General features: G+C 38.1%; 1 protein-coding gene across 3 annotated transcripts; it reads left to right on the top strand.

The window, feature by feature from the left end:
• Nucleotides 1–7,825: 7,825 nt before the first annotated feature.
• LOC114623148 (prostaglandin-E(2) 9-reductase-like) lies at nt 7,826–25,711 on the top strand. Of its 3 annotated transcripts, none has more exons than XM_028769831.1 (10): nt 7,826–7,954; nt 13,541–13,649; nt 15,809–15,976; nt 16,747–16,863; nt 18,150–18,227; nt 18,717–18,839; nt 19,890–19,999; nt 20,260–20,425; nt 24,156–24,238; nt 25,428–25,711. In XM_028769831.1, the coding sequence occupies exons 2-10, from the start codon at nt 13,566–13,568 to the stop codon at nt 25,468–25,470; spliced, it is 972 nt and encodes a 323-aa protein (XP_028625664.1). In that variant the 5' UTR covers nt 7,826–7,954; nt 13,541–13,565; the 3' UTR covers nt 25,471–25,711. The 3 variants fall into 3 exon arrangements, with proteins under 3 accessions (XP_028625664.1, XP_028625662.1, XP_028625663.1); XM_028769829.1 differs by having other exon boundaries at nt 7,893–7,954; nt 13,477–13,649; XM_028769830.1 differs by lacking the exon at nt 7,826–7,954 and having other exon boundaries at nt 13,467–13,649.
• The last annotated feature ends 1,024 nt before the right edge of the window (nt 25,712–26,735 follow it).

Below are 26,735 nucleotides of genomic sequence, written 5' to 3' on the forward strand. Positions count from 1 at the left end.
AACAGGATACCAATATTAAAAATGAAAATATTCAGGTCTCCACAGATATGGACAATGGTGGAAATGTCTTGGATTTCAGGCAAAGGAAACTCAGGAGTTATGAATATCCATATTGGGTTAAGTCAACCCACATCAACATCTACAATGTCTATGAGCTGTTGGAGCTTGTGATGGAGCCAGTTCTGCAGAACTGAAGCTGCAGGATCTTCATGACTCAGTGCAACAGGATAACAGAGAAGAGTCTTAGTGAGGGTCCAGAATGGATAGTATAGCAAAAACCAAAGAGGCCTCGAACCAGAGCGGTTGGGCAAAATTGTATACTATGTGACTCAGCATCCATGGTGAGAGTTTTGTTAATTTTATTTTTTAATTTTATTTTCTATTGTGGGGGATGTTACAAGGGCAGAGGGAAGATATGGAACAACTGGGAAATTGGTGGGATTAGGGTACATGTTTTAAATTCAAAAAACAATAAAAATTATATTAAAATTATTTCATTCACTTTTTAAGATTTTAATATAATTAGCACAGACAACTTTCCTTTCTCCAAGCCCTCCCACATACCATATATGCCTCTTTCAAATTCATGATCTTTAAAATTATTGTTTTATATACATATATTCATATATACATATTTCTAAATACATAAAATACCCCTTCCTGAGTCTATATAATGCTACTGGTATACATGTTTTTGGGACTTACCACTTGGTATAGCATAATCAATTAGTATACTTTTCACTGGGAAAGACTGGTTCTCCTGCTCTCAGACTTTCCTAGTTGTTTGTAGAGAAACCATTCTTAGAATTGAAAGTGATAAAGCATGCTTGTAATGACTGGAAAAGCAAATAGTACTTAAAGCAACAACGTACACTCCAAACCTTCAGAAATAATGACTGCTGAAACCTTCAAGTCTTTTTGTTGTTATCAGACATATCATATAAATATGCGCAGTGTGGATGATAACATGTTCCCTGCTCTTCAAAAGAAATTCATTAAAAGCCCTTTTCATGTATTTAAACATTCTTCATTAATGTAACATGTATATGCTTCCCTTATGATTATTCCATATTTTGACAACAGCATTTCAAATCCTATACAAATGCTCTAAAATTTTCAGCCATGCAATGCTTCCCAATTCTTCTATGAATTATTTTGAGAACCCCACACATTAAATTAGATCATGATCATTGTGTAACAGGTGAAAGTCGTAATGGGTGCTAAGGTTTGGTTTCTACCTTGGCAAGCAGTTTACAAGAGTGGTTACTCATTCTACATCTAATCATGACTCTAGTGCTCTTTATACTGGGATGTTCTCACTACACTCTCATGACTAAACACAACAATTACACAGCAAAAATGTACTTGCCAAGTAAGGGAAGTTGAAAGGCTTATTTTTCTTGTCAATTTTCAACTTAGGATCTTGAGAGCTAAAAATTCAGAAACAATCATAATTTTTAAAATGCCCTGTCTATGAGTATTACTGTGACCATGTAGTGTGAGATATGTGACCGTTTCAATGCATGTCTGTCTGATTAGGAAGAGGCTTTGTGGCCTGAGGAGATGGCTCTGAGGATAAAATGCTTTGTTGACTTACTTTTAAATTATTTTATTGGTTTCTTATACCTCTACCTCCCTTCCAACCTTTACTCCACCCTAATCCCTTCCAATCTCTCAACACTAGTTGAGGAAATAAAGAAGGTTAGAGGGATAAAGGGGTGTAGACCTCATTAGGCTACTTTCTGCTGACTTCATGTTTCTTGAGGCTAGTCCAATATTTGTTTATCAGGATATCTCCAAGTTCTTCTTGTCAAACTGCAAAAACAGTAACCAGGAGCAGCTGGGGAGCAGCAGAAGTGGCAGCTCATCCTTCTCCTCTTCCTCCTCCTCTTCCTCCTCTTCCTTCTCCTCCTCTTCCTCCTCCTCTTCCTCCTCCTCCTTCCTCCTCCTCCTCTTTCTCCTCCTCCTCTTCCTCCTCCTCCTCCTCCTTCTTCTCTTCTTCTCCTTCTCCTCCTCTTCCTCCTTTCCCTCCTTCTCCTCCTTCCTCTTCATCTTCTGAGCAGTTCATTACCCTCTCTGGACTCTGGCATTTACTTCTTCTCCGGAGTACCCAGAATTGAACTATCTGAGGCTAGCAAAAATTATGACTCTCGTAGAACACAAGACAACCATAGTTAGCAGCTCTGGACAAACTAAAGAAGCCTCACATCCCACACCTGGAATTAAAACCAAAAACATACTCAGATAACATTAACTGCATTTTTAAAGAAACCGAAATTCTCACTACAGTGCTTGATGTGTATGTATAAGGATCTAGATTCATATCCCTAGAATCCATATAAAAAACCTGTGTGTTAGTGTGCGCCTATAATCCAAGTGTCTCTACAGTGGGGTAGGAGACGTGATAGGAGAATCCCTGGATGCTTGTGGATAAGCTAGTCTGACATGCTTGGCAGTGAATACCTGTTTGAAACAAGGTGGCACTTAAGGAGCAAGGACTGGCTCGGGCGGTTGTCCTCTTATCTCCATGCTGGGGCATGTGTATACCTGCACTCATACACATGTTCATGTACATATCATGTACACTCAACATCCACATAGAAAGATAAATCAAAGGATTCATGGTGACTACCCCCATACAAAAATAACCAAAGTAGGAGATAAATGCATCCTAGTCTAACAAATTATCCAACAAATATATTGCATAATTTACCATGATCGAAAGACTCTAAAAATTTATAAAAATTATGTTTCTTTATCATGATATAGTAATGTATTTAGGAATTCTAATTCATATAAAATAATTAAATTGGTTCGAGCTCTCTGGTACATGTGAACTACTGTTTTAAGTTCAGCTCCTCTCATGATGTTGCTTGAAAATAGAACAACACTTACATGTAATAATTTCTGTTACTCCAGTGTCTCCAAAAGAAAACATAAAGAAATAAAATCTGTTCAGTCAGAAGTGTGACAGGAAATAAATTTAACACATCAGTTTGTGGAAATTCATGAAACAATAGCAGTGGTGTTGTTGGTGCAGGATCACTGGAAAATAGATGGAGACTGCGTGGGGACCCAATCAGTTTGCCTAGTCATGTGATTCTGCTTCTCAGTTTCTTCAGGCTAGGACCATGCAGGAACAGAAGACAAGATGAGTAGAGTTTGCTCCACCTCAGCACCTCATCACACCGTCACCTGTTGGTTACTCTGGGAACTCTACTTCCCTATTTCTGTTGATTGTTCAGCTTGATACGAAGAAGAAAATCGCCTGCCTAGAGCACTGGCTGTTGGCTTCCTGGATTCGATACTGACTGAAATTTGACAGGAGTGGATACTGTATTCACATGGGTTCAGTAAATATTTCTCCCTTCCTAGCTACTGGGGATGAGGTTGATTTCTGACATGGTCTTCAGTGTCTGAGCCAAAACTTTCACTTGAATTTTTCAGTTGCTGATACCTGGTTTGCCTCTTCTTTGTAACTAGCTCCTTTTCCTTTCTTGCTCAGGCTCCAGGTCCCTTGAGTTGGCATTGTCACTGTTATTAGATTTTATGATGGTGCAATATTAAACAATAGACTCAATATGGTGATGATACCCGGCCCAAACCATCACATCAGAGGAGTCTTAACAGAATGCACAGCTGGATTTGAGGCTTTCAAGAAGGTGGGCTTACCCCTTAGCAGGACTTCGGTCTGTTTTGTCTGACAATCAGGCTTGTCTTTATGATAAGACTTGTACATCCTCTCTGTCACTGGGAATCTGTCTTGTGGCTATAACAATATGCATCTTACCTCTCTCTCCACCACCACAATACAAATACTCCCTTTGGGTACCAATTTCAGTTTGCTTATGTTTCTTAACTGTCTTGTCACCCTATATCTTACTTAGGGTTACTATCACTGTGAAAAACATCGTGACCACAACAACTCTTATAAAGGAAAATTTTTAATTAGGGCTGGCTTTCAGTTTCAGAGGATTAATCCATTATCATCATGGCAGGAAGATTAATCCATTATCATCATGGCAGGAAGATTAATTCATTATCATCATATCAGGAAAGATGGTGACATGCATACAGACATGGTTCTAGAGAAGGAGCTGAGATTCATACATCTTGATCCTCGGCAGTAGAAGGATACTAACTTGAGCTTCACTGGGTGTAGCTCGAGCATATAACACCTCAAAGCTCAGGTCCACAGTAACTTCCAACAAAGCCACACCTACCAATAGTTCTACTCCCTGTGGCCACGCATTCAGACACATGAATCTATGGAGGCCTTTCATTTTTAAACCATCACACCCTGAAAGACACCCCAAAAGAGAGACCCAGAAACACGCGACCCCAAAGACACTCCTAAGATCGGCTTGCTGTAATCACATGAGTCAGGTCCTTTAATATCGAAGCTTCGGGTCAACACGTGCCTCACGTAGGAGGTAGAGGAATCGACGCTGAGAACTAATAGCTTAGGGTTAATAAAGGCAAAGGCCAGGGTGGGGGAGGAAGGGGGCTGCGGTACAGTCACACACAATTGGTTGTTTTAAACATCTGTAATGTGTATAAGCAGATCTCACGAGAACTGTCCCTGGTTTCTGTGGCCTTGGGACCCAGTGTGAATGTTTATCTGAGCCAGCTCACCACCTGGCAGAATTTAATTTGCAAGTCCTTGGGACCTTCCATGGGAGTTTTTCCAGAGAAGGCTAAAACATCACAGGAACAGATGGATGTTTCAATAATGTTCTCGTTCTTAAGGAATTTACCCTTAAGCACTTTCCCTATCTCTTCACTGCCGGTGGATCTTTGGAGCACTCAATTGACCTTTGTTTCCCTGCATCTTTTGTGACAGCCTTGAGTTAGCAATTTAGCTGACTTGTTATTTTTAACTATTTGTATTAGTGAATTAAGACTTTCTGTTATACTATTTAACTAACTTAAAATTCCTTTTTCAACCCTATCTCCTCGTATGTGACTTTTGATGTTCTTCCAATCTTTCTCACTTGGGAATAGAGTATATTCTTCATTTTCAGTTTCTTTCTATTCATCATGTCACATGTAGGTGGTTTCTAATTTTCTACCGTAGACTAGATGTCTCAGACTTAGACTTTCATATCCCAGATATGGTACCCTGTTAAAGAATGATACTGACATCTGTACATGGCATCTGTAGTTAGTCTGGCAAATAAATATGAGTTAAATACACACACACACACACACACACACACACACACATATATATATATATATATATATATGACTACATTTCAATTATAAACACAAATACATAAAGATGTGTAATTAGGAATATGATTCCAGAACATTTTATTTACAACATCTTTTTATTTTTTATTTTCTTTCCAGTAGTTCTTTATCTCAAGTTAAAAATGTAAAAAAGATAACTAAAATATGGTTTGAAGGGGAATAATAGCATACACATAATTATGTTATAAAAATCTCAATATGCTAAAGTTTTACATCATTAAGTTATAGGGAGCTTTTAACAAAGCATACAGAAGTATATTTTTATGTACTAGATTGTTTATAATCAATGGTTATTTATAAATTTTTCATATTTTTTGCATTCAAGGCAAGTTGACATTCTTAAGAATTGATCTGTTATAGGAAATTTAAAATACTAAATTTAAGCTATTTTTGTTTATTGTAATAAATGTTTAACATTATTTGTTAAAATATTTAGACCTTTAATAATCTTAAGGACTATTTAACTTTCTATTTATGCTGTAATACATTTATTTATTTATTCACTTTACATTCCAGTATCAACTTGCTATCTCTTCCCAGTACCCTCTCACACAGAACCTAGCCCCTCCCCTTCTCCCTGTGAAAGGTAACCCCACCAGGTGCTACACACCTCCCTCTCCTGGGAACATCAGGTCACTACAGGACTAGGCTCATCTCCCACTGAGGCCAGACAAGGCAATCTGTTTAGATAGGTAGGCAACTCATCAAGGGACAGCCACCTCCAGTCCTGTCTTGGGGGGACTCAAATGAAGCCCAAGGTGATCATGTACTACATATGTGGAGGGGACCTAGGTTCAGTCCAGGTTCACTCTTTGGTTGGTGATTCAGTCTATGGGAGTGACACAAAGTCTAGATTAGTTGAGTCTGTTGGTCTTGCTGTGGAGTCCCTGTCCTCTCTGGGTCCCCCAATCCTTCTAAGTACTCTTTCATTTTCTTTTTTTTCTTTTTCTGTTTTGTTTTGTTTTTTGTTTTATTTTCTTTTGTTTTGTTTTTTGAGATAGGGCTTCTATGTGTAAGCCTGCCTGTCCTGGAACTCACTCTATAGACCAAGCTGGCCTTGAACTCAGAAATCCACCTGCCTCTGCCTCCCAAGTGCTGGGATTGAAGGCATGCACCACCACTGCCTGGAAAAATACTTGTTTTATGTTTTTTTCTTTTTTCTTTTCTTCTTTTTCTTTTTTGAAGATTTTTTTTTAATTCTTTATATATATATATATGAGTTCACTGTAGCTGTCTTCAGAACCACCAGAAGAGGTCATCAAACCCCATTACAGATGGTTTTGAGCCACCATGTGGTTGCTGGGAATTGATCTTAGGACCTCTGGAAGAACAGGCAGTGCTCTTAACCTCTGAGCCATCTCTCCAGCTCATCTTTCATCCCTAAAACTCCATCTAACGTTTGGCTGTGGGCCTATGCAACTCTTTCCATTGGTTGATGGGTGGAACCTCTCAGAGGATAGTTATGCTAGATTCCTGTCTGAAAGCATGACAGAATATTATTAATAGTGTCAAGGATTGGCTCTTGACCATTACATGGGTCTCAGTTTGGGGCAGTCATATTCCTTCTGTTTCCGCTCCGACATTCCTACTCCTTCTGATTCCCTTGTTCCTGCATATCTTGTAGGCAGGACACATTTTGGATACAAGGTTTTGTGAGTGGTTTGCCATGGCTATAATAATTTTTATTGTCATTTTTATATCTCTGATTAAATTGTAAAACTTAAAGTGCTCTGTGAACTGGTGTTATCCCAGCTAAATTAGCTAATAATCATTTTCAAAAGGCATATATCTATTTTATCCACCATCATTATCTGCACACCCCACCTGAGTTGTCCCAACTGAAATGACCACTATCACAGTGCAGGACATGCATAACTATGTACTGTGGTTCAAGATATGGTCCCTCTCTCCTGAAGGGAGATCTAATACATCATAACTCTTTCTCCTGGGGACAAAATTGGCTGCCCCTATATCTTCAGCCTTTCCTTTTCCAAGTACAAGGTTCCTAAGCCAATTCTAACATCTTGAGGTCCATCGATTTTTATATTCTGATAGCTGCAGAGGGACAAAGCAATTCTGTCGAATGTCATAGTCCGTGTGAGGACTGTAGTGACAGCTCTTTGTTTTTTGTATTATGCAATCAAGTACACACTTCATCATGACAAAAGGCTTTGAAAATTAAACACACTTAAAATTTAGGCATGAGGAACAGGTCCATGCCTATACCCATGAACAGAACATAAATAATAGTTGGTTTTTGGGTCAGCCTAAACAGGCATGCCCAGAGAAGCATGCACAGTGAATTTATTAGATTTTATGTGTAGTTAAAATCCTATACATATTCTTGAACTTTTGACAACTCCTTAGAGAAAAAATGGGATACAAACAAACAAACAAAAGCCTCTTTTCTAGAAGTACCTTCCCTGGAGGAGAGGAAGGGAAAGTTTTATCAAGTAGAGGAAGGAGATAGAAGTCCCTGCCTGCCAGGCTCCAGGCATTGCTGCTGGGCTCAGCTTGCTCTTATTCTGAAGAGAACTCTTGCTTCCTTGTTTTCTAAAATGAAACTCTTGGCTGCTCTCCCTATTACGCATTCCATCTGCATTATTCACATTGGAATTGAGAAGAACCAAGACTGAAGCTAGAACTGAGACTACTCGAAATTGGAGACCTCCCCACGGACATCTGGTGCTCAGTACAGGTTCAGTTTCTTTAGCTGAAGGGCAGCATTCTCCCCCTCCCTACCCCACCTATCAAAAGGACTCAGCTTCTGTTTGCTACTTGCATCTTCTTACTTATTTCAAGTTTGCTTCCTAAGTGTACTGAATAGTTTTCTTCTTGTTGCTTTTTCTGATATGAGAATCCTTTAGCTTCAATGCTTTTCTCTCTCCTCTTCCTTTTCTCTGTCACTACTTATAATCCTCCTTTAATTGCCTCTGTCACCCAGTCTGTGGGTTTCTTTCTTTCTTTCTTTCCTCCTCCCCCTCCTCCTCCCTCCTCCCCCTCCTATCCCCTCCTCCTCCTCCTCTTCCTCCTCCTCCTCCTCCTTCTCTCTTCCTCTTCTTTTTTTTCCTTTGGAATAACAATCTAAGGACAGCTGCCTCTGGTTTGTTACTTGTGTGACACTTACTGAAAATTTGGAATGACCAAGGGCATTGGCTTGTTCCTTTTCTGTTAGCTTTTGCCCAGATGAAACCCTTTTACTTCCTCTCTCATGTCAAAAGACACTGAAGTCCCTAAGCTGGTTATTCTGATGCTGCAGTCAGATACCTGGGAAAGCTGCAAGGCTTTAAGGATAAGGGTGAGGTCTGGACGATCTTGGTTCTCAGAGCTCCAGAATGAAATGTCTTTTTAACCAAGCATTCTCCTTTCACTATGAAATCCTGGCACAGCCTTGGAAAACTTGAAGGCTGTTGACGGGGGATGACCCCTTAACTGTCTTCATCCCTTAAAGGGGCATTCTTGCACCTACTGCTCAGATACTTGTGGTTTTCTTTAGAAATTATTTTATTTTATTTTTAATTATTATTATTGTTAAGTGTGTGTGTGTGTGTGTTTGTGTGTGTGTGTGTGTGTGTGTGAATGTGCACGGTGTTTGTGCTGCACATATCCTGTGGCATGCATAAAGAGGTCAAAGGATAGTTTTGTAGGTTAGTTTTCTGCTTCTACCTTTATGTGAGTTCTGGGGATCAACTTCAGGTTTCCTGTCTTTCACAAAAAGTGGCTTTACCAACCAAGCTACATCAAGGATTCAAAGAAAGTATTTTCTTTCTTTTTTGCAGTAACAGGAATTGACCCCAGGGCCCTGTACATACTAGCCATGGACTATGCCACTAAGCCATGCTCCCAGCTCTTGTGTATTCTTTAAAAACCTGTTAAACCCCTAACCCCTAACCCCTAAACAAAGCAGGGACTCCATTGTTTGGTAACAGGGTACCAGCTAAGTTGTCTGGAATCTGGCAAGCTCAAACACTAGGTTTAATCACTTGAAAAGGGAGACCATAATTTTGAAGGAGAAACTCTTTGATTATAGAGCTTACATTAGAATGGGCTGGTCAATGATAGGGAGGATAGTCCAAGCATGATGAGAGAGAGATGAGAATGCCTGGCAAGATGATCAAGAGACTGGTCACTGTTCAATCTCAAGAGGAAATTCCCTGGTGACACCTAAAGAGATCCAGAACTGCCTCCTGGAGGCTAGACCACGCATAGCATGTATGTGACCCCAACCATAGATGGAGGATTGCCTGAGTGGACAGAGTTGCTTCACCTGAGGTGCTGTCTAACTTTCTGATTCATTTTTCCTCTGTTTGTAAGATGGGGAATCAGGCCTATCTGCACCTCATTGGATGCTCTCTAGACTTCACCCTAGAGAACTGGGGTAAGCTCAGCCCAGACATTTTCAAAAGGAGGCAACTTGTTTTCTTTTGCAATAAGGCTGGTGCTACTATGGCCTAAGGGTGGAAAGAATTGTCTTTGAGTAGGAGCCAAAATAAATACCATACTACAGTTATTGACATGTTTTTCGTGCATTGGGCAAAAACTAGCAACAAGACACCTATGTTTAAGCCTCTTATGTTAATTACATTGCCATCCTCCTGCTTCATCTACTTTGCAGGTGAAAAAGAAAGTGGGAAGGTTTTTTTTTTCTCTCTCACACTTGTATTCTTAAAGGAAACTCCAACTTCTGCAAAAGCTTCAAATTCAATCACAATTCCAAGTATTTATTCATGTGAGCTAGACTTTTTATTAAGTGCTTACAAACTTGATATTAGTTTTAAAATTCTGTAGGGAATGAAATTCAGTACAATCTGGTCTTATTGCAACACAGATGTCATTAAACTATTGGAAATTGTCAGGTGGTAGCCCCTCAACATCAAGTTGTCCCCTCTGAAAGTCACTCCTTATTTATGAAGAAGAGAAGTGATCACTCTGAGCAGAGAAAGGACTGGTTTCTCTTGCTCATCAATACCCATTTCCATGTCTGAGAAATGCTTTGCATGTTGGAGGTAGCAAAGGGTCCTGGGTCCAGCCTGGCATCACACAACAGCGAGTCTTTCCAGCAGGCACCGATGGTTTCTCTTCCCTTGCTTGATCCTCCATGAAAAAGTAACCATTTGCAATCTCTCACAGTCCTTCAATGGGATAGACGTTTTGTCTCCCAATCTGCAATTACAAGATCAGTTGACAAACAGGTATTATGCTCTCTCTCTCTCTCTCTCTCTCTCTCTCTCTCTCTCTCTGTGTGTGTGTGTGTGTGTGTGTGTGTGTGTGTGTGTGTTTATGACTTCTCTTGTGTGATAATTCAGTGTTCAAGGTCCTTGGGAGCTCTTATCATGGCCAACCCCTCTTAGAGTATATCATTCAATATCACACAGAATCGTAGGAGACTAATAATAAATACAAAAAACAGAACCAGGTGATTCCTACAGAGTCACATGGAAAGTGGATGACTTGACAGCTTTATCTCCTCCACCTGCTTTAACCTCTGGCCTTAACAGATAAATTCTTTCTTGACTCCTACAAAATATTTTCAGATGTTCTTCTAACATTATTTAAACAGGAATGGGCCTAGATAACCTCTCATTTCTTTTCTTTTCTTTTCTTTTTCTTTTTCTTTTTTTTTTTTTTTGATTTTCGAGACAGCGTTTCTCTGTGTAGCCCTGGCTGTTCTGGAACTCATTCTGTAGACCAGGTCGGCCTCGAACTCAGAAATCTGCCTGCCTCTGCCTCCCAAGTACTGGAATTAAAGGCATGCACCACCACTGCCCTGCTTTTTTGTTTTTAAAGATATTTATTTTATGTATGTGAGTACCTTACAGATGGTTGTGAGCCACCATGTGGTTCCTGGGAACTGAACTCAGTACCTCTGGAAGAACAGCCAGTGCTCTTAACTGCTGAGCCATCTCTCTGGCCCTAGTCTCTCATTTCTTATTTTGTACATTTTCAGTCCCTGCTCCTCTTTTAATGGGCAATCAAATTGGTTTTTTCCAGAATTCAACATATTACTTTTTCAAATAGTTATACAAAAAAAATATTCCTGAACTAGATGCTTTTCTAGAGGACCTGGGTTCTGTTCTAAGGACCTACATGGATGCTTACAACTGTCTGTAACTCCAGTTCCAGGGGATCTGGCATTCTCACAGAAACATGCATGCAGGCAAAAAAAAAAAAAAAAAAAAAGCATCAATGCACGTTCTAAGATTCAAGGCAAATCTTTGTGCTGGAGAGATGGCTCAGTATTTAAGAACACTGTCTGCTCTTCCAGAAGTCCTGACTTCAATTCCCAGCAACCACATGGTGATTTACAACCATCTATGCTGGACATGATGCACTCCTCTGGCATGTAACTGTACATCTCTCCTGGACCACATCCTGACACATCAGAGGCTACATTGGATTAAATGAGACAAGCCTTGGGGATTTTTTAAGTTAAAAAAATAAGTTACATGTTACTTATGCCAACAGGCTTCCACAATCTCTTTCTCATAGTTTGATTATTGTCATGTGTTTCTGATCCTTATTTTATTTAGTACACTGCTACAACTGATGTCTTCAACATTTCCTATACCCAAAATGCAGCTGATAGTAACTAAGTGATGCTAACTTTGACCATTACAATCACTTTCTTCTTTTAAAGACTCCCTGAACTGACCTTCTTTGGAGGAATCTGTGGTTCCTCATCTGAATGTTCCTTATGACAGTGCCTTCACCAGGCAAAGAATAGGCAGAGAACCACTGCCCTGTTCCCTGAAAAATTTCAAGAGCCTAATGTTGAACAGGAGGCTAGCTGAGCAAGGCTCTCCTCAAATCAGGGCATAAAGAGCCATAGGTAACCCTTGAGGCTTAGGTACAAGAGTTGTAATGTAAATATATCAGTTGGGACAGGGCTCCACAAATACATATGTGGATTATTTGTGATTTTTTTTCCTATGATGGTCTAAATTGGTTTCATGGAGAAGTTTTCTTGATAAGGAGTGGAATTAAATTTAATGTTGAGAAGAAGAGCAAGTATCTAGAATATAGTTAGGGTTAATGGTTTAGAATATAATGGTTTAATAACATTGTGGTTATACGTTTTGCTCAAAGGTCTATGATTTCACTAGTCCTGAGTAGCTGGATAGGTTTTCAACACCAGGAATGTTTTCCCCATTGTTGAGTGGGTCTTAGGTGCAATTAGACACATGATGGTTACCACCAAAATGTGAATGCCACTACTGTACTCTTAGGGTTATTTTACGATGGTAGTGGTCATGTTAATTGAGATAACTCTGGCCTTCAGTAGATTGTGTAGATACTGGTAGTGGGTAAGATAGGTTCCAACAAGATCTGGTCATGTTCACTCTCACTGGGTCAGTCCTAGGCTTCCCAAGTAGGACAGAAAGAACAACAGCTTGTAGTGGTTGGCTTTACCTGGATAATAAACTCAAACAAGCTTAAGGAATTTCCTCATTATGGGAATGCACGCCTAGTGATGTTACACTTTTTTCTTAGTGAGTTTATCAACTTAGGGATTATGTAAATGCCTCATTTATTACTCTGAATTTTGGGTAAACTAGACCTTCAAAAGATATAGGCCCATTTTCTCAAAGTGCCCACACTGAGCGAAGTATAGGTAAGAGACAAGAGAGAGAGAGAGAGAGAGAGAGAGAGAGAGAGAGAGAGAGAGAAGAAGAAGAAGAAGAAGAAGAAGAAGAAGAAGAAGAAGAAGAAGAAGAAGAAGAAGAAGAAGACTGTACCTGTCAGAATCAAGGCCACTGTTGCCCAGCTTGGTCTGCTTTTATTCTGAATCTGTTCTTGTTTCCTTATTTGCTAAAACTCATGCTAGACTGTTTGGTCAATTGTTGTGCATAAGAACTTAAGAGTGCTGTGAGCTTGAGACAAGGGGAGACTTGAGACACCCCCATCACCACAAGGTTTCTATCTAGAAAACATTCAGTGATCTCTTAACCACTTGCAACATCTGACAGTAATTTATACATCTTAAAGAGAAATTTAATTCAAACAAATTATAAATATTTAATGATTTACTGCAGAATTATCTTTTATCTTGGTACCATTATCTGAATGGTACCAAGTCACAGGTAAAAGTACTTCTTTAAATGTCCTACCTTCCCTTTTGTATTGGTTAACCATTAAACAGGTAATGTCACTGGTTAACCACTAAACAGGCCTGAGAAATGTTTAATAATTAATCAGAGATTAACACTGTTTTGTCATTAGAGGGGGTGTGCCTCTGGTTATCCATTAGCCAGGAAGTTGATTGACTGTTCAATAAAGACTGCAGGAGCCACAGAACCTGCTTAGTCAGAATGAGTTCCAAGCAACAGTCTGTGAAACTGAACGATGGCCACTTCATCCCTGCACTGGGCTTTGGCACCTATAAACCAGAAGAGGTAAGAACAGTGGTGTTGTGGTGGATGGTTCAAGGCAAAATGGGCTGAAGGTGGGCAGAGGAGATGAACCATCAAGTCACTTACTCCCTATGTGACTCTGTGGGACTCAACTGGTTCTGTTCCTCTAGATTACTATACAAGGTGGAAGATAGCTTGACTTTGCTCTGTATCAAGGTCTAATTATACCATTGCTTATCAATAATTTTAATAATTGGTCTTGGCTTGCTAGAAGAATCAGTTTCCAGTCTAGAACACCATAAACTTCTTTGATTGTATACTAATGGCAGAAGAGAGAGGAGGGGTTCCTCTGTTTAGCTACATATTGCAGGTATGTTCCTCCTATTAAATAAAACAAGACTTAGAGAAATCAGCATGTTGAATTTTGTATAAATGTTCAAGGACTACTGCAGTTCTATGTTGGGGAGCTGTCAGTAAAATTCACAGTAAATGCTACACTTAAATTAAGTAAAGCCTCTAATTTACAACTCTCAACTGTGAAGACAGTAGGGATGCTACAATATGATGACGGTGTAAATGGTAAGGGTGACATGCTGGCTGGTCTTTGCTATTATACCCTAAGGGTAGAACACAGTAGTCCAGAAGGTTCTTTGAAATGAAGTGACCAAAGAGGGCAGTTTGCAAATCTGGAAGGAATTTCATATTTTAAAATCTTCCTTAGATCACACAATTTTAAAATAAGTGAATTTTTTCTTTAACTTTGAATTTGTACATTTCTTATCTCTAAGATTCACAAAGATATTTATGGAGTAACAATGACCAAACTGCCCCGAATGCAATTTATCTTGTCATAAATATTCAAAGAGCAAGAGTAAAGAAATATGATGAGACTTAATTACTGTGTAGGATAAAGTGGCATACAGACAGGGAAAGCAGCAGGGCTGGAGAGCTGGGTCAACAGATAAGAGCATTTGTTGCTCTAGCAGAGATCAGGGTTTGGTTCCCAGAAGCCATATGGATGGTGAACCAAATAGTAATCCAACTTGGGCCTCCACAGGCACTGCCTGCACATGATGCACAGACATATATTCAAACAAAACATTCACAATAAAATTAATCTAAATTATTGTGTAGAAAATGAAAAAAAAGACAAATGTCAAGAAGTCTCAACCTGAGTAGGCCTGCAGCAAGACAACCTGGGCACGTTTCAGGGCTCAGCACTGAGAATCACTATTTCACTTACTATAACTTCATTGAGAAAAGAATTTGTAGACCAGGAAGTCCTTGCATTCATAGAGATCCACTTTCCTCTGCTTCGGGAGCATTGGTATTAAAGATAGGACACCATGTCCTGCTCTGAAGATTTTTATATAATTGCAAAAGAGGTTTGATGTGATCCTCTATTCTTTAACAGATGAATGTTCACAGCACTACTCAAATCTGGCAGAGTAGGCAATAATTTTAAATTTAAGTCAGGTTATACTTCACTAAATAAAGTAACTTTTGTTTTAAGGGCTGACAACCCAACGTGAATATTCCCTTACAAAATAAGGAACAACTAGCTCTCTATTTAGATGAAATTTCCCATATATTGTTACAATTTGATGCAGAAAATGACTCAGTATTTCCTAGGAGTCTTTGATAGGGAAGACGCATAATACAGCACCAAATTTGTATTTCTTCTCTGTTTTGTTCCAAGCACCCTTCTCCTGTGTTGCTATTTCTGTGACCCCACTACATAAATTATAACAGAACTATTCCTATATACTCAGCCCTGTAAACTTTTCCAGAATAATCACTGAATGTGAGGTCTGTTTCGGGTGCACTGATGCAACTGATAGACCATTGTTGTGTGTGTATGCAAAGGTCATGAATGTGAACTTCTAGTGATTACCCAGGAAAGACTCAGTGAAATTGACACTTACTGCCCTGAATGCTCACTAATCCTGAGATACAGGAAAAAGATGATTCTCCTGAAATCACTCTTGTGTATTTGATCTCCATGATTCCTGTTGTAGATTCTGTTATTTTACAGGTGGCTGTATTTCAGTGTACAGGAACTAGGCTCTTATTAAGCACTAAAGCAGTGGGAGAAAGACCTAGGAATGTACAATTCCTTCTGCCTTAGATAACTGACAATCAGATCCACTTGAGCCACTCTCTTCTGTGTTTTTAAATACTTGCCTTTGTTCTTCCTTCAGGTTCCTGAAAATAAGCCACTGGAGGCTATCCATTTAGCTCTAGAGGCTGGGTTCCGCCATATTGATACTGCTTATGTGTACCAAACTGAAAGCCATGTAGGGCAGGCTGTTCGAAGCAAGATTGCAGCCGGCCTTGTGAAAAGAGAAGACATATTCATCACTACAAAGGTATTATGTGTGCGGTGCTTAGGTATACAGATTAGTTGAACTGTAATATAAGCAAGCAAACACTTACTTGATTGGCTCATTAATTGGTAAAATATACACCCGTGTTCAACTTAGTTGCAGATAATTCATAGATGAGCTCCAGCATGAAAAGCAGAAAAAATATTATGAGTTCCTACTAGCAACAAATGCATAGTTCAAAGTCCTTTATTTTTCTGAGCCTCAATTATATTTTATCATGGGCTGTGAATTCAGGTAAACTATGAAATTGAGGCTTCTATACTTCCTATATAGCTTTGCAATATGCTATATTCCAGAAGCTAATTTTTACCTTTAAATATTGAATAGCAGTAAAAAAGCAACTTTCATATTAAAGATTCCTTAAAGTGAATTTACTTGTGTCCATCACAGATTAGAATATTCACATGGTGCTAGTGTTCAATGTTGTAAGCTGCCAATTCTTCTTTAATGAAAGAAAGGATTGAAAAATTAGATTAATAATTATTTTCTGATCTCCATAAGATATAACCCAGAGACTGAATATTAGTTTTAGTTGATGGGAGTTTGCTCTTTTGAGAAAATTTCTTTCATTTTTGAAAGATTGAAAGCATCTTATAATGATGTTCATATATATTAGTCACATTGATGGAAGCCACAGAACAAAAAAAATTTACTCATTATTACTTTCTATATATTAGAGAACATATCAGTATGTCCTCCATATGTGAATAATTTACTAATCCAGAATTACTTCCATTCTTTCATGCAAGTAGCTTTGGTGCACTTTCCATAGACCAGAGCTGGTTCGACCTATCTTGGAAAAGTCATTGAAAAACCTTCAGCTGGATTATGTTGACCTCTATATTATACATTATCCAGTATCAATGAAGGTAAGCAATTTAAATGACCAGAATTGACGAACTTTGACAAAGGTGGGGCTGTTATTTTTTCACAATGATCAAGATAAGTTTCTATCATATTTTCTAGTAAACTCAATTGCTGTGTTATATAGTCTATGCAAAGTAAATTATACAAAAGATCATAAAATGGGAGGCCTATGCAATTGCTAGAATTATAGATTCAAAACTAATTTCAAAAATGCCACTATTTAAGCATTCTTTATATTGCCTTAGTAGGTATTTGAATTTTATTCAGCTTTTCCTTTTGGCATTGAGACAGTTTAAGTTTCTTTGTTATTACCTCCTTATAGCATCTTTGAGTTTTCTACCATCAAAATTAGTCTTGACTATAAGCCTAATTTACCATCTTTAGTGGGTATACTTGCTTTTCCCCCAAATAAACTCAAATAGAAAAAGACCATTGATTGGCGTGTGTCAGAACTCAATTTCCTTACTGCCAGAAATCAAGTTTGTATGACTACTGAATTTCTCATTGATAGAGAAATATCTCAGCAGAAGTGTACCAGTCTGGCTGGTTCAAAGTTGAACAGTCCCTCTGAGGGGAGAGTGAGGATTATACACATCACAGAAAAATAAACTCAGAGGTTCGAAATAGGGAGGACTGTCCAGACAGTACTGTGGCAGCTCCAAGTTTAATTCTCTTAGGCTTTATGTACTATACAGTACCATGGGATACAATGTAACAAGCCAGCAGAGACAATGGCTGATATACATTTGATATCTGTTCTCAACCTGAGGCCTCCCTGTTCCCAAGATTGTTCCTTCCTCCAAGATTGACAGAATAGTCAGTCCCTTGCCTTGGACTTCAAATGTATTCCCTTGTATCATTCCTTGTGTCAGCAGTCCAGGAAATCTGCCAGTAGACCTTGGCCTGACTTGACTCTGCCTAACAGGAAGGATTTCACAGAAGCAGGCAAAATGGCTCCCAACACAGAAATATCAATAAGAAGTGACAAAATAATAGATATCAGCTAGGAGGCCACAGGTAGATCTATGAGAATACTAAATAATAATAATAATGATAACAATAACAATAACAATAATAAATTATAATAGACATGTAAAATAACATGATTTATACAAGGAGCTAGTTCAAGCACCTATAAACACTCCTTAAAATTCCACATGGAAATAACTCTGTAAATATAAATACATAACATGATGCTCTACTTAAGGAAATATTTACTGTTCCAATTCTAGCTATTCCTGAGACACCATGTTTACTCAGATCATCATGCAGACTGTTTCTATTCCAGCCAGGGGAAGATCTGTTTCCAGAAGATGAGCATGGGAAAACATTACATGACTCAGGGGATATCTGTGCCACATGGGAGGTGAGCACTTGGAAGAGGGACAACGGAGATGGTGAGGGAGGGAGCCTCAGAGGTATGGGAGAATATAGGAGTGTGCCTTCGAGTGTAGGCATTCTATATGTTTATGGAGAGTGTTATTGGAGTTCCTGCGATGGGACGAGGGACGTAGAGTATTCAGGACAACATGAATGACTGAATTCTGCCATGGCAATCGATATGAACACCACTGCTTCTTAGTGAGGACCCAGGGATCCTGTGTGGCTGTCACTTTCTTCCTCTGTTGTCTTTCGTCTTTTGGTTTCTTCATGCTCAGTGTCAGGGATCATGCAGGCAGTGTCTTCCTGGGGCGACCTTTCCAGCATTAATGATGATCAATTTCAGGGTCTTTCACACTCTGGCAGGGCTCTGCCAATGAGCTATATGTGCAGACCTGGACGCTGTTATTTTAACAGCTCCATCTTGCATTTATTTCAATATAAATATGACTCTTTGTAACTTCCTCATTCCTAGGCAATGGAGAAGTGTAAGGATGCAGGACTAGTCAAGTCTATTGGAGTGTCCAACTTTAATAGCAGGCAGCTGGAGAAAATTCTGAATAAGCCTGGGCTCAAATACAAGCCTGTCTGCAACCAGGTGAGACCCTCACATGCCTCTTTACCTCACATCCATTTCCTTATTTCTGGTGTAATGTCTCCAGTCTGATCATAAGAGCATACTATACTGCCCAAGTGGTACAGAATATGGAGATTTAAAGAATTCCTGGAAGCAGATGTCAGTAGGAGTATTTAAGGATCAAAGTTGATTTATCCCTGAGCTGGAAAAGATATGTCCATATATATACATACATATAGGTATATATGTACATATACATATATTTTTCATTAATTTTAATTAAATAAAATGAATATAAATGTATTCATGTAACATATTAAATATAACATTTAAGTAATATTATTTGAATTATAATATAAAATATTTAATTATAAAATTATACTATATAAAATATGTAATGATATAGTAAATACAAGTTAAATATAAAATGGAAATATATGCATTTTCTTTCATTTTTAAAATTACACTTGTGTGTATGTGTTCATGCCTCTGTGTGTGTGTGTGTGTGTGTGTATGCACGCGAGCACACACACGTGTGTTATGGTGCATTTGTGGAGGATAGAAGATAATATGTGGGTCTCATGGAACAAAGTCAGTTCTGGCTTGGCAGAAAGGTCTTAACACACTGAGACATCTCACTGAGTCTATTACTACAACATTCTTATGACCTTTCCAAAGCAGGTTCTTTAATGTTTCACCTTCAGAGAGCTTAGAAAGCATCTCCCAAGAATTAAAATGTTATCAGACATTGTTTTATTTATGTTTAGAGAAATTAACAATACTTCTCTTACATTATATGAATCTGCCTGTATTTAAATTTTGCAATGATTTCTGGAGACATCTTCAAGCCAGCACTATGCTTTCTGTTTGTAATGCAAAACAGAATTAAACTCCAAGGCATGGTTCATAGAACTGGGTTATTACAGGAAAATTATATACATGAAATTCAGTTGTAAAGGCACAGATTACACTTTATTAGTTTTCTTATTCAAATACTTACCTTTAATGTTTCTCTGTTACATCAACACTAGCCTCTCATATAATCATGTATCTTTGTTTGTCCATCTACAGGTGGAATGCCATCTCTACCTAAACCAGAGCAAGCTATTGAACTACTGCAAGTCAAAGGACATTGTTCTAGTTGCCTACTGTGCTCTTGGATCTCAACGACCTAAGAGATGGTAAGAAGGACAGTGGGAAATTTACTTTAAACACCAGTGTTGATGAAGTCTTTTCAGTACTATTAACTCAGTTTTCAGAAGCTCAGTTTGAACATGCTCAGGGAGATGGCAGAATTTGCATTTTGAAGATCTCAATGATGGAAACATTTCTGGTCCATGGACTCCTTTGAAGACCCCTGGTTTTGAGTGGGCACCCTATGAGTCCAGAAACCTCCTAAAGGCTTAACTTTTGAAGCTAAAATTTCTGCCTTTTCTTCCAGGACAGACCCAAGCGCTCCAGTTCTCTTGAATGACCCAGTTCTTTGTGACATGGCAAAAAAGCACAAGCGAAGCCCAGCTCAGATTGCCCTCCGCTACCAACTTCAACGTGGAATTGTGGTTCTTGCCCAGAGTTACAAAGAGAATGAGATAAAAGAGAACATACAGGTAACCAGGGAGGCTGCAGACATCAGGCTCCTACACACTCTCTCACTATCTCACCTCTATTTTCTTCTTTGAAATCTCTCAGGGCATTTTTGTTTTCAGAGTCAATCTCCTTAGTATTTCCTACACATGTGAGATTTCATTTGCACTCAGAAGTGCTCTGTACTAAACACAAACATCAAGTTAAACAGAGAGAATTTGATTTAGAGAAAGCACAGAGATTTAGGATCCAGCACAAAATCAATCATTCACTGTGAACAGCTCTTTTCAATATAGCTCTTCAGTGCAGAAATGAGAGTGTAAATTTGGATAGATATTTTATATGATAATTTTTGTTGCTTTATTCTGTAATTTGCCTGTATATTCACATGTTTTATTTTAGTGTAGTTTATTCATTTAGAAGTTTATGTGTATAGATGTTTTGGCTACATATATGTCTATGTACCATGCATATGCCTGGTGCTGGCAGAGGCCAGAAAATGGTATCATATGCCCTAGAACTGAAATTGTAGATGCTGGTGAGCTGCCCTGTGGGTGCTGGGAACTGAATTTTTCCAGAAAGAGCAGCTAGTGCTCTAAACAATGAGCCATCTCTTCAGGCCTGTGCTGACACATTTTAATATGGATATATTCATTTCTTTTGAGTTGCTTCCCTGGCTAAGTATATATTATTTTGTTAAAGACTTATCTATGCAGATGATCTTTTGTTTTCAACTACAAAAACTTTATTGTACAATTACCTAAAATAGTTGCACAATAAAAGAGTCCCAACAGAGAGGATTTTTTAGTTTATTTACATTTTAATTGTTTTCCCCTTTCAAGGTCTCCCCTCTGGAACCTTCTACCCACTACTCCTGCCTCTATGAGGGTGCCCCCCACCCACCCATCCACTCCTGTCTTCTTGCCTGGCATTCCCCCACACTGGGGCATGGAACAAAAACCCTCAGGCCTAAGGGCCGCTCCTCTCACTGACATCCAACAAGGCCATTCTCTGCCACGTATGCGGCCGGAGCCATGGGTCCCTTCATGTGTACTCTTTGGTTGGTAGACCAGTCCCCAGGAGCTCTGGAGTGTCTGGCCAGTTGACATATAAAGAGTCTTATTTAGTCCATTAGTCTACAATTTTAAATTCTCCTTCTGAAGCATCTCTCTAATCTGAGTTCACTCAAATATGTTCATGGAACTGTTGTAAATGTTTGCAAAATGATGAGATCCATCTACCTCAGGATTCAGTTCAACTCCTAACTGATGTTCTTTAGCTTCAAGTAATTTTCATTCACTACCCAAATGACATAGGTTTCACCTCCTCACCTGTGCTCCTTCAAGACACTGAGTAGATATTTGCAAGGACTTTAAACTTAGGCAAATAATTATTATATCACTTTCTCCTGCTAAGCTGTAGAAGTTAATGCAAGCTAAAAAATAATTAAGATCTGGGAGATGGCTCAGTGTTAAAACTCTTGCCTATCAACCATGGGACTGGACATTAGGTGTCTAGAACTCTCTTAAGATTCCAGGTGGATATGGTGCTCTCCTCTAATTCCAGCCTTGTAGGCAGACAAGGAATCCCCAGAATAATCTGGATAGTGAAAATAGCCATAACGGTGAGCTCTGGATCTGATGGATAGACGCTCTTCCAATGAATGAGGTACAAGAGCTACGAGGATGTAGCCTGGTATCAAGCTCAGGTTTACACACATACATGTATTTATTCATTCATTCATTCACTCAATATACACACATACATCATATACATATACACATACAGATATACATACACATATACATCATATACACATACGTATATATTGATGAGCTAAAGCTCTTCTTTTTATTGTGTTTATTTCTTTACCTTGTGGTTAAATACCAAGTTTTTTCTTCATTAGGAATAGAATATTATATGCCTCTTTGTTTACAGATGTGTTCTAAACTCTTTCTTAATTGAAGTACAATTTATGAAATCATTTAAACTAAAAATTCAAAGAACACTTAATAGTGCTTTCTAAACATTTTCTAATAGTTTTCTAAATGTCTATGTGGTCTTGCCAGCAAGAATACTTACATTCAGGGATTTTCTTTCTCTTATTTATGCTCACCCTTTCTCAAATTATGTTGGAATATCAGTCTTCCTGAACAAAGTGACAATAGTTTTTATCTACCTTCTATTATTTAAAAATATGACAAATTACTTCAAAAATATGACTATTTAAACAAGATCTGAATAAGGGCAATACAAAAAGACACTCCTACATGTAGGGCAGAACTCTCATGAAAGAGCATCCTTAGACAAAGAGCTGCAGGCAATTAAAGACATCTAAGAGTCTAAGAGCAAAAGAATTAGTCTTGTTTAGGATAAGCTCTTTAATTACTTATCTAGTACCAACTAGTCAGCCATGAAATCACATCTAGTTCTAGTTCTAGATAATTCATACATATAGGATCTATATCTAGCTATAGATACAAGCAACACTAAGTAGATTCAGCAGGCTCTGTGTGTGTGTGTGTGTGTCTGTGTGTGTGTGTGTGTGTGTGTCTGTGTGTGTGTGTGTGTGTGTGTGTGTGAATAGTTGGACAAAAAAGACCATGAATATGAAAGAGTAGCAGGGAGACATGTGAGACTTCTAGAAAGCAAGAGAAAGGGAGTGGTCGAAAGACATAATAATTTAATTAAGAATAAAAGTATGATTCTCTGGGTAGATAATCCATACACATGTATATACGAATTTCATAATTTATTATTGTTTATCTTGATTATGTATTTCAGCATTTAGATAGGTCTTTCAGTCTTTAGGGAGGTACTAAATTTGTCCATCAGTTGAGAAAAAAACTGAAGTTTTCAAATATTGAGAATTTTAATATGTAACTACAATGGGAGTTTTAAATTTTAGGTGGCTTTCTAATATATTTAAATAACTTTCTTAGTGTTTTTCCATTAGGGCATTTGTGTATATTCTGTTAGGTTTATTGATAGAAAAGTGTTTCTATTTATCATCTCTTAATAATGTATTCTCAGTGTTTTTGATGGTTTTTAAATCTAAAGAAAAGATCACTCACTGCTTTTTACTAGATGGGTCAGTTGTTAGACTGTTGACATTTTAAGCTCTTTCTCCTCCCTTCTTCCATCTTCCCCTCCATTCCTTCCTCACTCCTCCCTCCCACTTCCATTTCCTTCTCTCTCTTCCTACCTTCCTCTGTTCTATTTAATTATTACTATTTTTAGAGAAAAAACCCAAGGTTTGGTTTTAAGAAAATAGTAAAATTTATTTTATTGCTATAAGTCAATTCCTTTGTTCTTTGGAAATGATAAAATTAATATTTGCCTAATTCTTGGATTAAATTGTGTTGTAAGGAACATTGTTAATATTTTGACAGTTCATTATGTAGGATATAGAATAACCGTATTCACATAAATATTTGAATTATATGGTAAATATTATATGAAATTTACTTTAGTTTGCTTTAAGTCATTGCCTTGGTCTTTGAATAACATCTAATTTGTATCTGCTGCAGCTCCTTTTGTCTATCCTGGGCTGCTTCAACATGTCTGAAAAATGATTTCCTTGAACTTTTATCTGACATCCATTGAGCACTTGAATATCTTTCTTGATATCTTTAATATATTTCAGAACCATTTGTATATTAAAAAATTGCCTTTCAGAATAAAATTTGACTCACTTGGTATTTAAGATTTGCAAATGTGGAGTGTCCTAAAGTGTTTCTAATTGTTCAATAGGTATTTGAATTTGAGCTACCATCAGAGGATATGAAAATTCTAGATAGCCTGAACAGAAACTTCAGATATGCTCCTGCTCCATTGTAAGTCACTCTAATAATTATCCACAATTTATTTTACTTTATCATTTTCTTTTCAGTGAATGCTTATTCAGAAATCAAAAACTTCATTAGTTTCTTGAAAGCTGTCATTAGTACACTTATTTTAACAATTGTTTTTCCCATTTCTGAGTTGCAAATATGTTAATACTGAAGATAAAGTTTATGCAGAAAGAGATGTAAAACCAACGGGAAAATATTCAGGAGGAAAAAATTCCTTCACTGATTCAATTGATAGTTGTTAAAAACTCTTTTCTCTGCAGGTTTAGGCACATCTTCTCCCACTGAGGCCATGGTTATATATTCTGATAGTTCATACATATTTCAAATAAAGACAAACACTAAATATATAGTCCCTTTTTACTAGTGGAGATTTTAATCATCAATAGAAATAAATATAATAATGCTTAAAAGTGGTAAATACATTGAAAAGTCTAGCATGTGCATTATCATCACTAAAAGAGTTTTTAATTAATAAAGCAAAATGAAGGATAAGATGAGACTTAATTTAAGAGTGGCTAGACAGAGAGTAGCAAGAACTCAGGAATTCTGGCCACCTATTAAATAGTTTAGTAAGTAGTGATTTTTGTTAATTTATGTTTTGTAATAGTGCTAAAGTATAAAGATCAACAAATTATATGATAACCCTCTCCTTAGACTTAGAAATCTATCTGGTCAATGACATTCTTTATCCAAATTTAACAGAATGTGTTGTTTTTAATGGATAGTGCGTAAAAACAAATGAGTTATTTAAATGAGAAGCTAGTACCTAAAAGCTGTAGTATCTGCATTATTGTATAATGATGAATGTTCAGACTCACATTCAACAGGATATTCCCTTTATGCTTGTACTGACTGACTTAAACGTGACCCAGTATTGCCTTCTGTGCTTTGGCAGACCGGCTGTAGAAGCCAACAGAAAGGAGCATTTTGTGAATGTCTGTCTCTATCATTCTGATCATGGCAACAAAATTTAATTTGAAAAATCCAGTTATATTTTAAAAACATTTCCTTCACAGTGTAATATATGAAAATAAAAATAGCAAATTCCACAATCCACAATCGGGCAGGAAAACAAACTGGTTAAGTCTAATGATAGCATCATATATTTCTGCTTTTGCTAACAGAAATAAACTCAAGAGTTAATGTTTTGCATTTTTCTTTTCTTTTTTAGTGGAGAGGGACACCCAGAATACCCCTTTTCTGATGAATTTTAATGTGGAGACCTGTGTCATGACTTCAACACACAGTCTCAGCGTTCTTCTATATGGACAGTGATGTATGTGACATCCCAGATGCCGCTGATTCAACATATGTAACTTCTGCTCAGTCTGAGCTGCCTGACAACCATCCTTCACCCAAAGCTGCATCTAACAGTCCAGAACATAAGACATTACATTTTCACTATTCTTTGAAATTGCATTAATGCTTGTAATAAAGGTCTTTCTTTGATCAGGATTGGCATGTTTCTTGTGTGGTTTGCTTCCTTTTGAATCATTGAGACCAAAAATTAACTTCTATGGAACCCTGTGGATAGAGTTTAAGAAATGATAACCTATGGGGAAATAGTGGATAGGGACCTTTGGGTCTAAAGAAGTTGCAGTTCACAGGTATTTATGAGAGTGTTCATCTGGCCTGTGAGCCAAACAGAAAACACATTGCATGTTTCATGGTCCTCATTATAGAAGGTGAGACATTCTTGGAAAGACTGACCAGCAGTGCCTGGCTTTTTTCACAGCATCTAAATAACAGACTTCTGGATTAAGGAATGAGACCTTACTGAAATAGTATGGGCCCATGAGGTGACAGGAGAGTAGAACAAGGCGGTGATCTTTGGGTATAGTGTTATGTCATTAGAAGTCATTCTGTTGCTATGATGTTTTATCAGAGTAATACTAAGTTTCCCCTGGTTCCCATGACCTATGTAGTCTCAGGTTCTAGGCCTAATTAGCCATGTCAGGTTAGTTGACATTGTTAGTCTTTCTATGAGGTTGCCATCCCCTGCAGCTCATTCAGCCCTTCCTCTAACTCTTCCACAGGGGTCCCTGACCTCAGTCCAATGGTTGGCTGTTTCTGCATCTGTTTCAGTATAGGTGGGAAAGGGAAAGGATGGGGCTGAGGAAGGGGGCAGGATCAGATATGAGAGGAGACAGGAGAGAAGCCCAGAGGACTGGGAGAATGAATGGAAATATGCAGCTTAAGGGGGTGGTGAACCTTACTCGAAAGACTCAGAGATGTGGGACGTGAGAGGCTTCCAGGACTCAATGGGAATGTCCTTAGCTGAAATGTCCAACAATGTGGAGAGGGAATGTATATCTAGTAGATAAACAGGGCTCCCAGTAGAGGAATGGGGTCACCAAACTACCTTCAAAATTTTTAACTCAGAATTCTTCCTGAATAAAAGAAATGCTGAAACAAAAATGGAGCAGAGATGAAGGAAAGGCCATCCAGTGACCACCTCAACTTGAGATCCTTCCCATGG

This window comes from Grammomys surdaster, unplaced genomic scaffold (genome assembly GCF_004785775.1).
Source record: "Grammomys surdaster isolate TR1022 unplaced genomic scaffold, NIH_TR_1.0 194, whole genome shotgun sequence".
NCBI classification, from domain to species: domain Eukaryota; kingdom Metazoa; phylum Chordata; class Mammalia; order Rodentia; family Muridae; genus Grammomys; species Grammomys surdaster.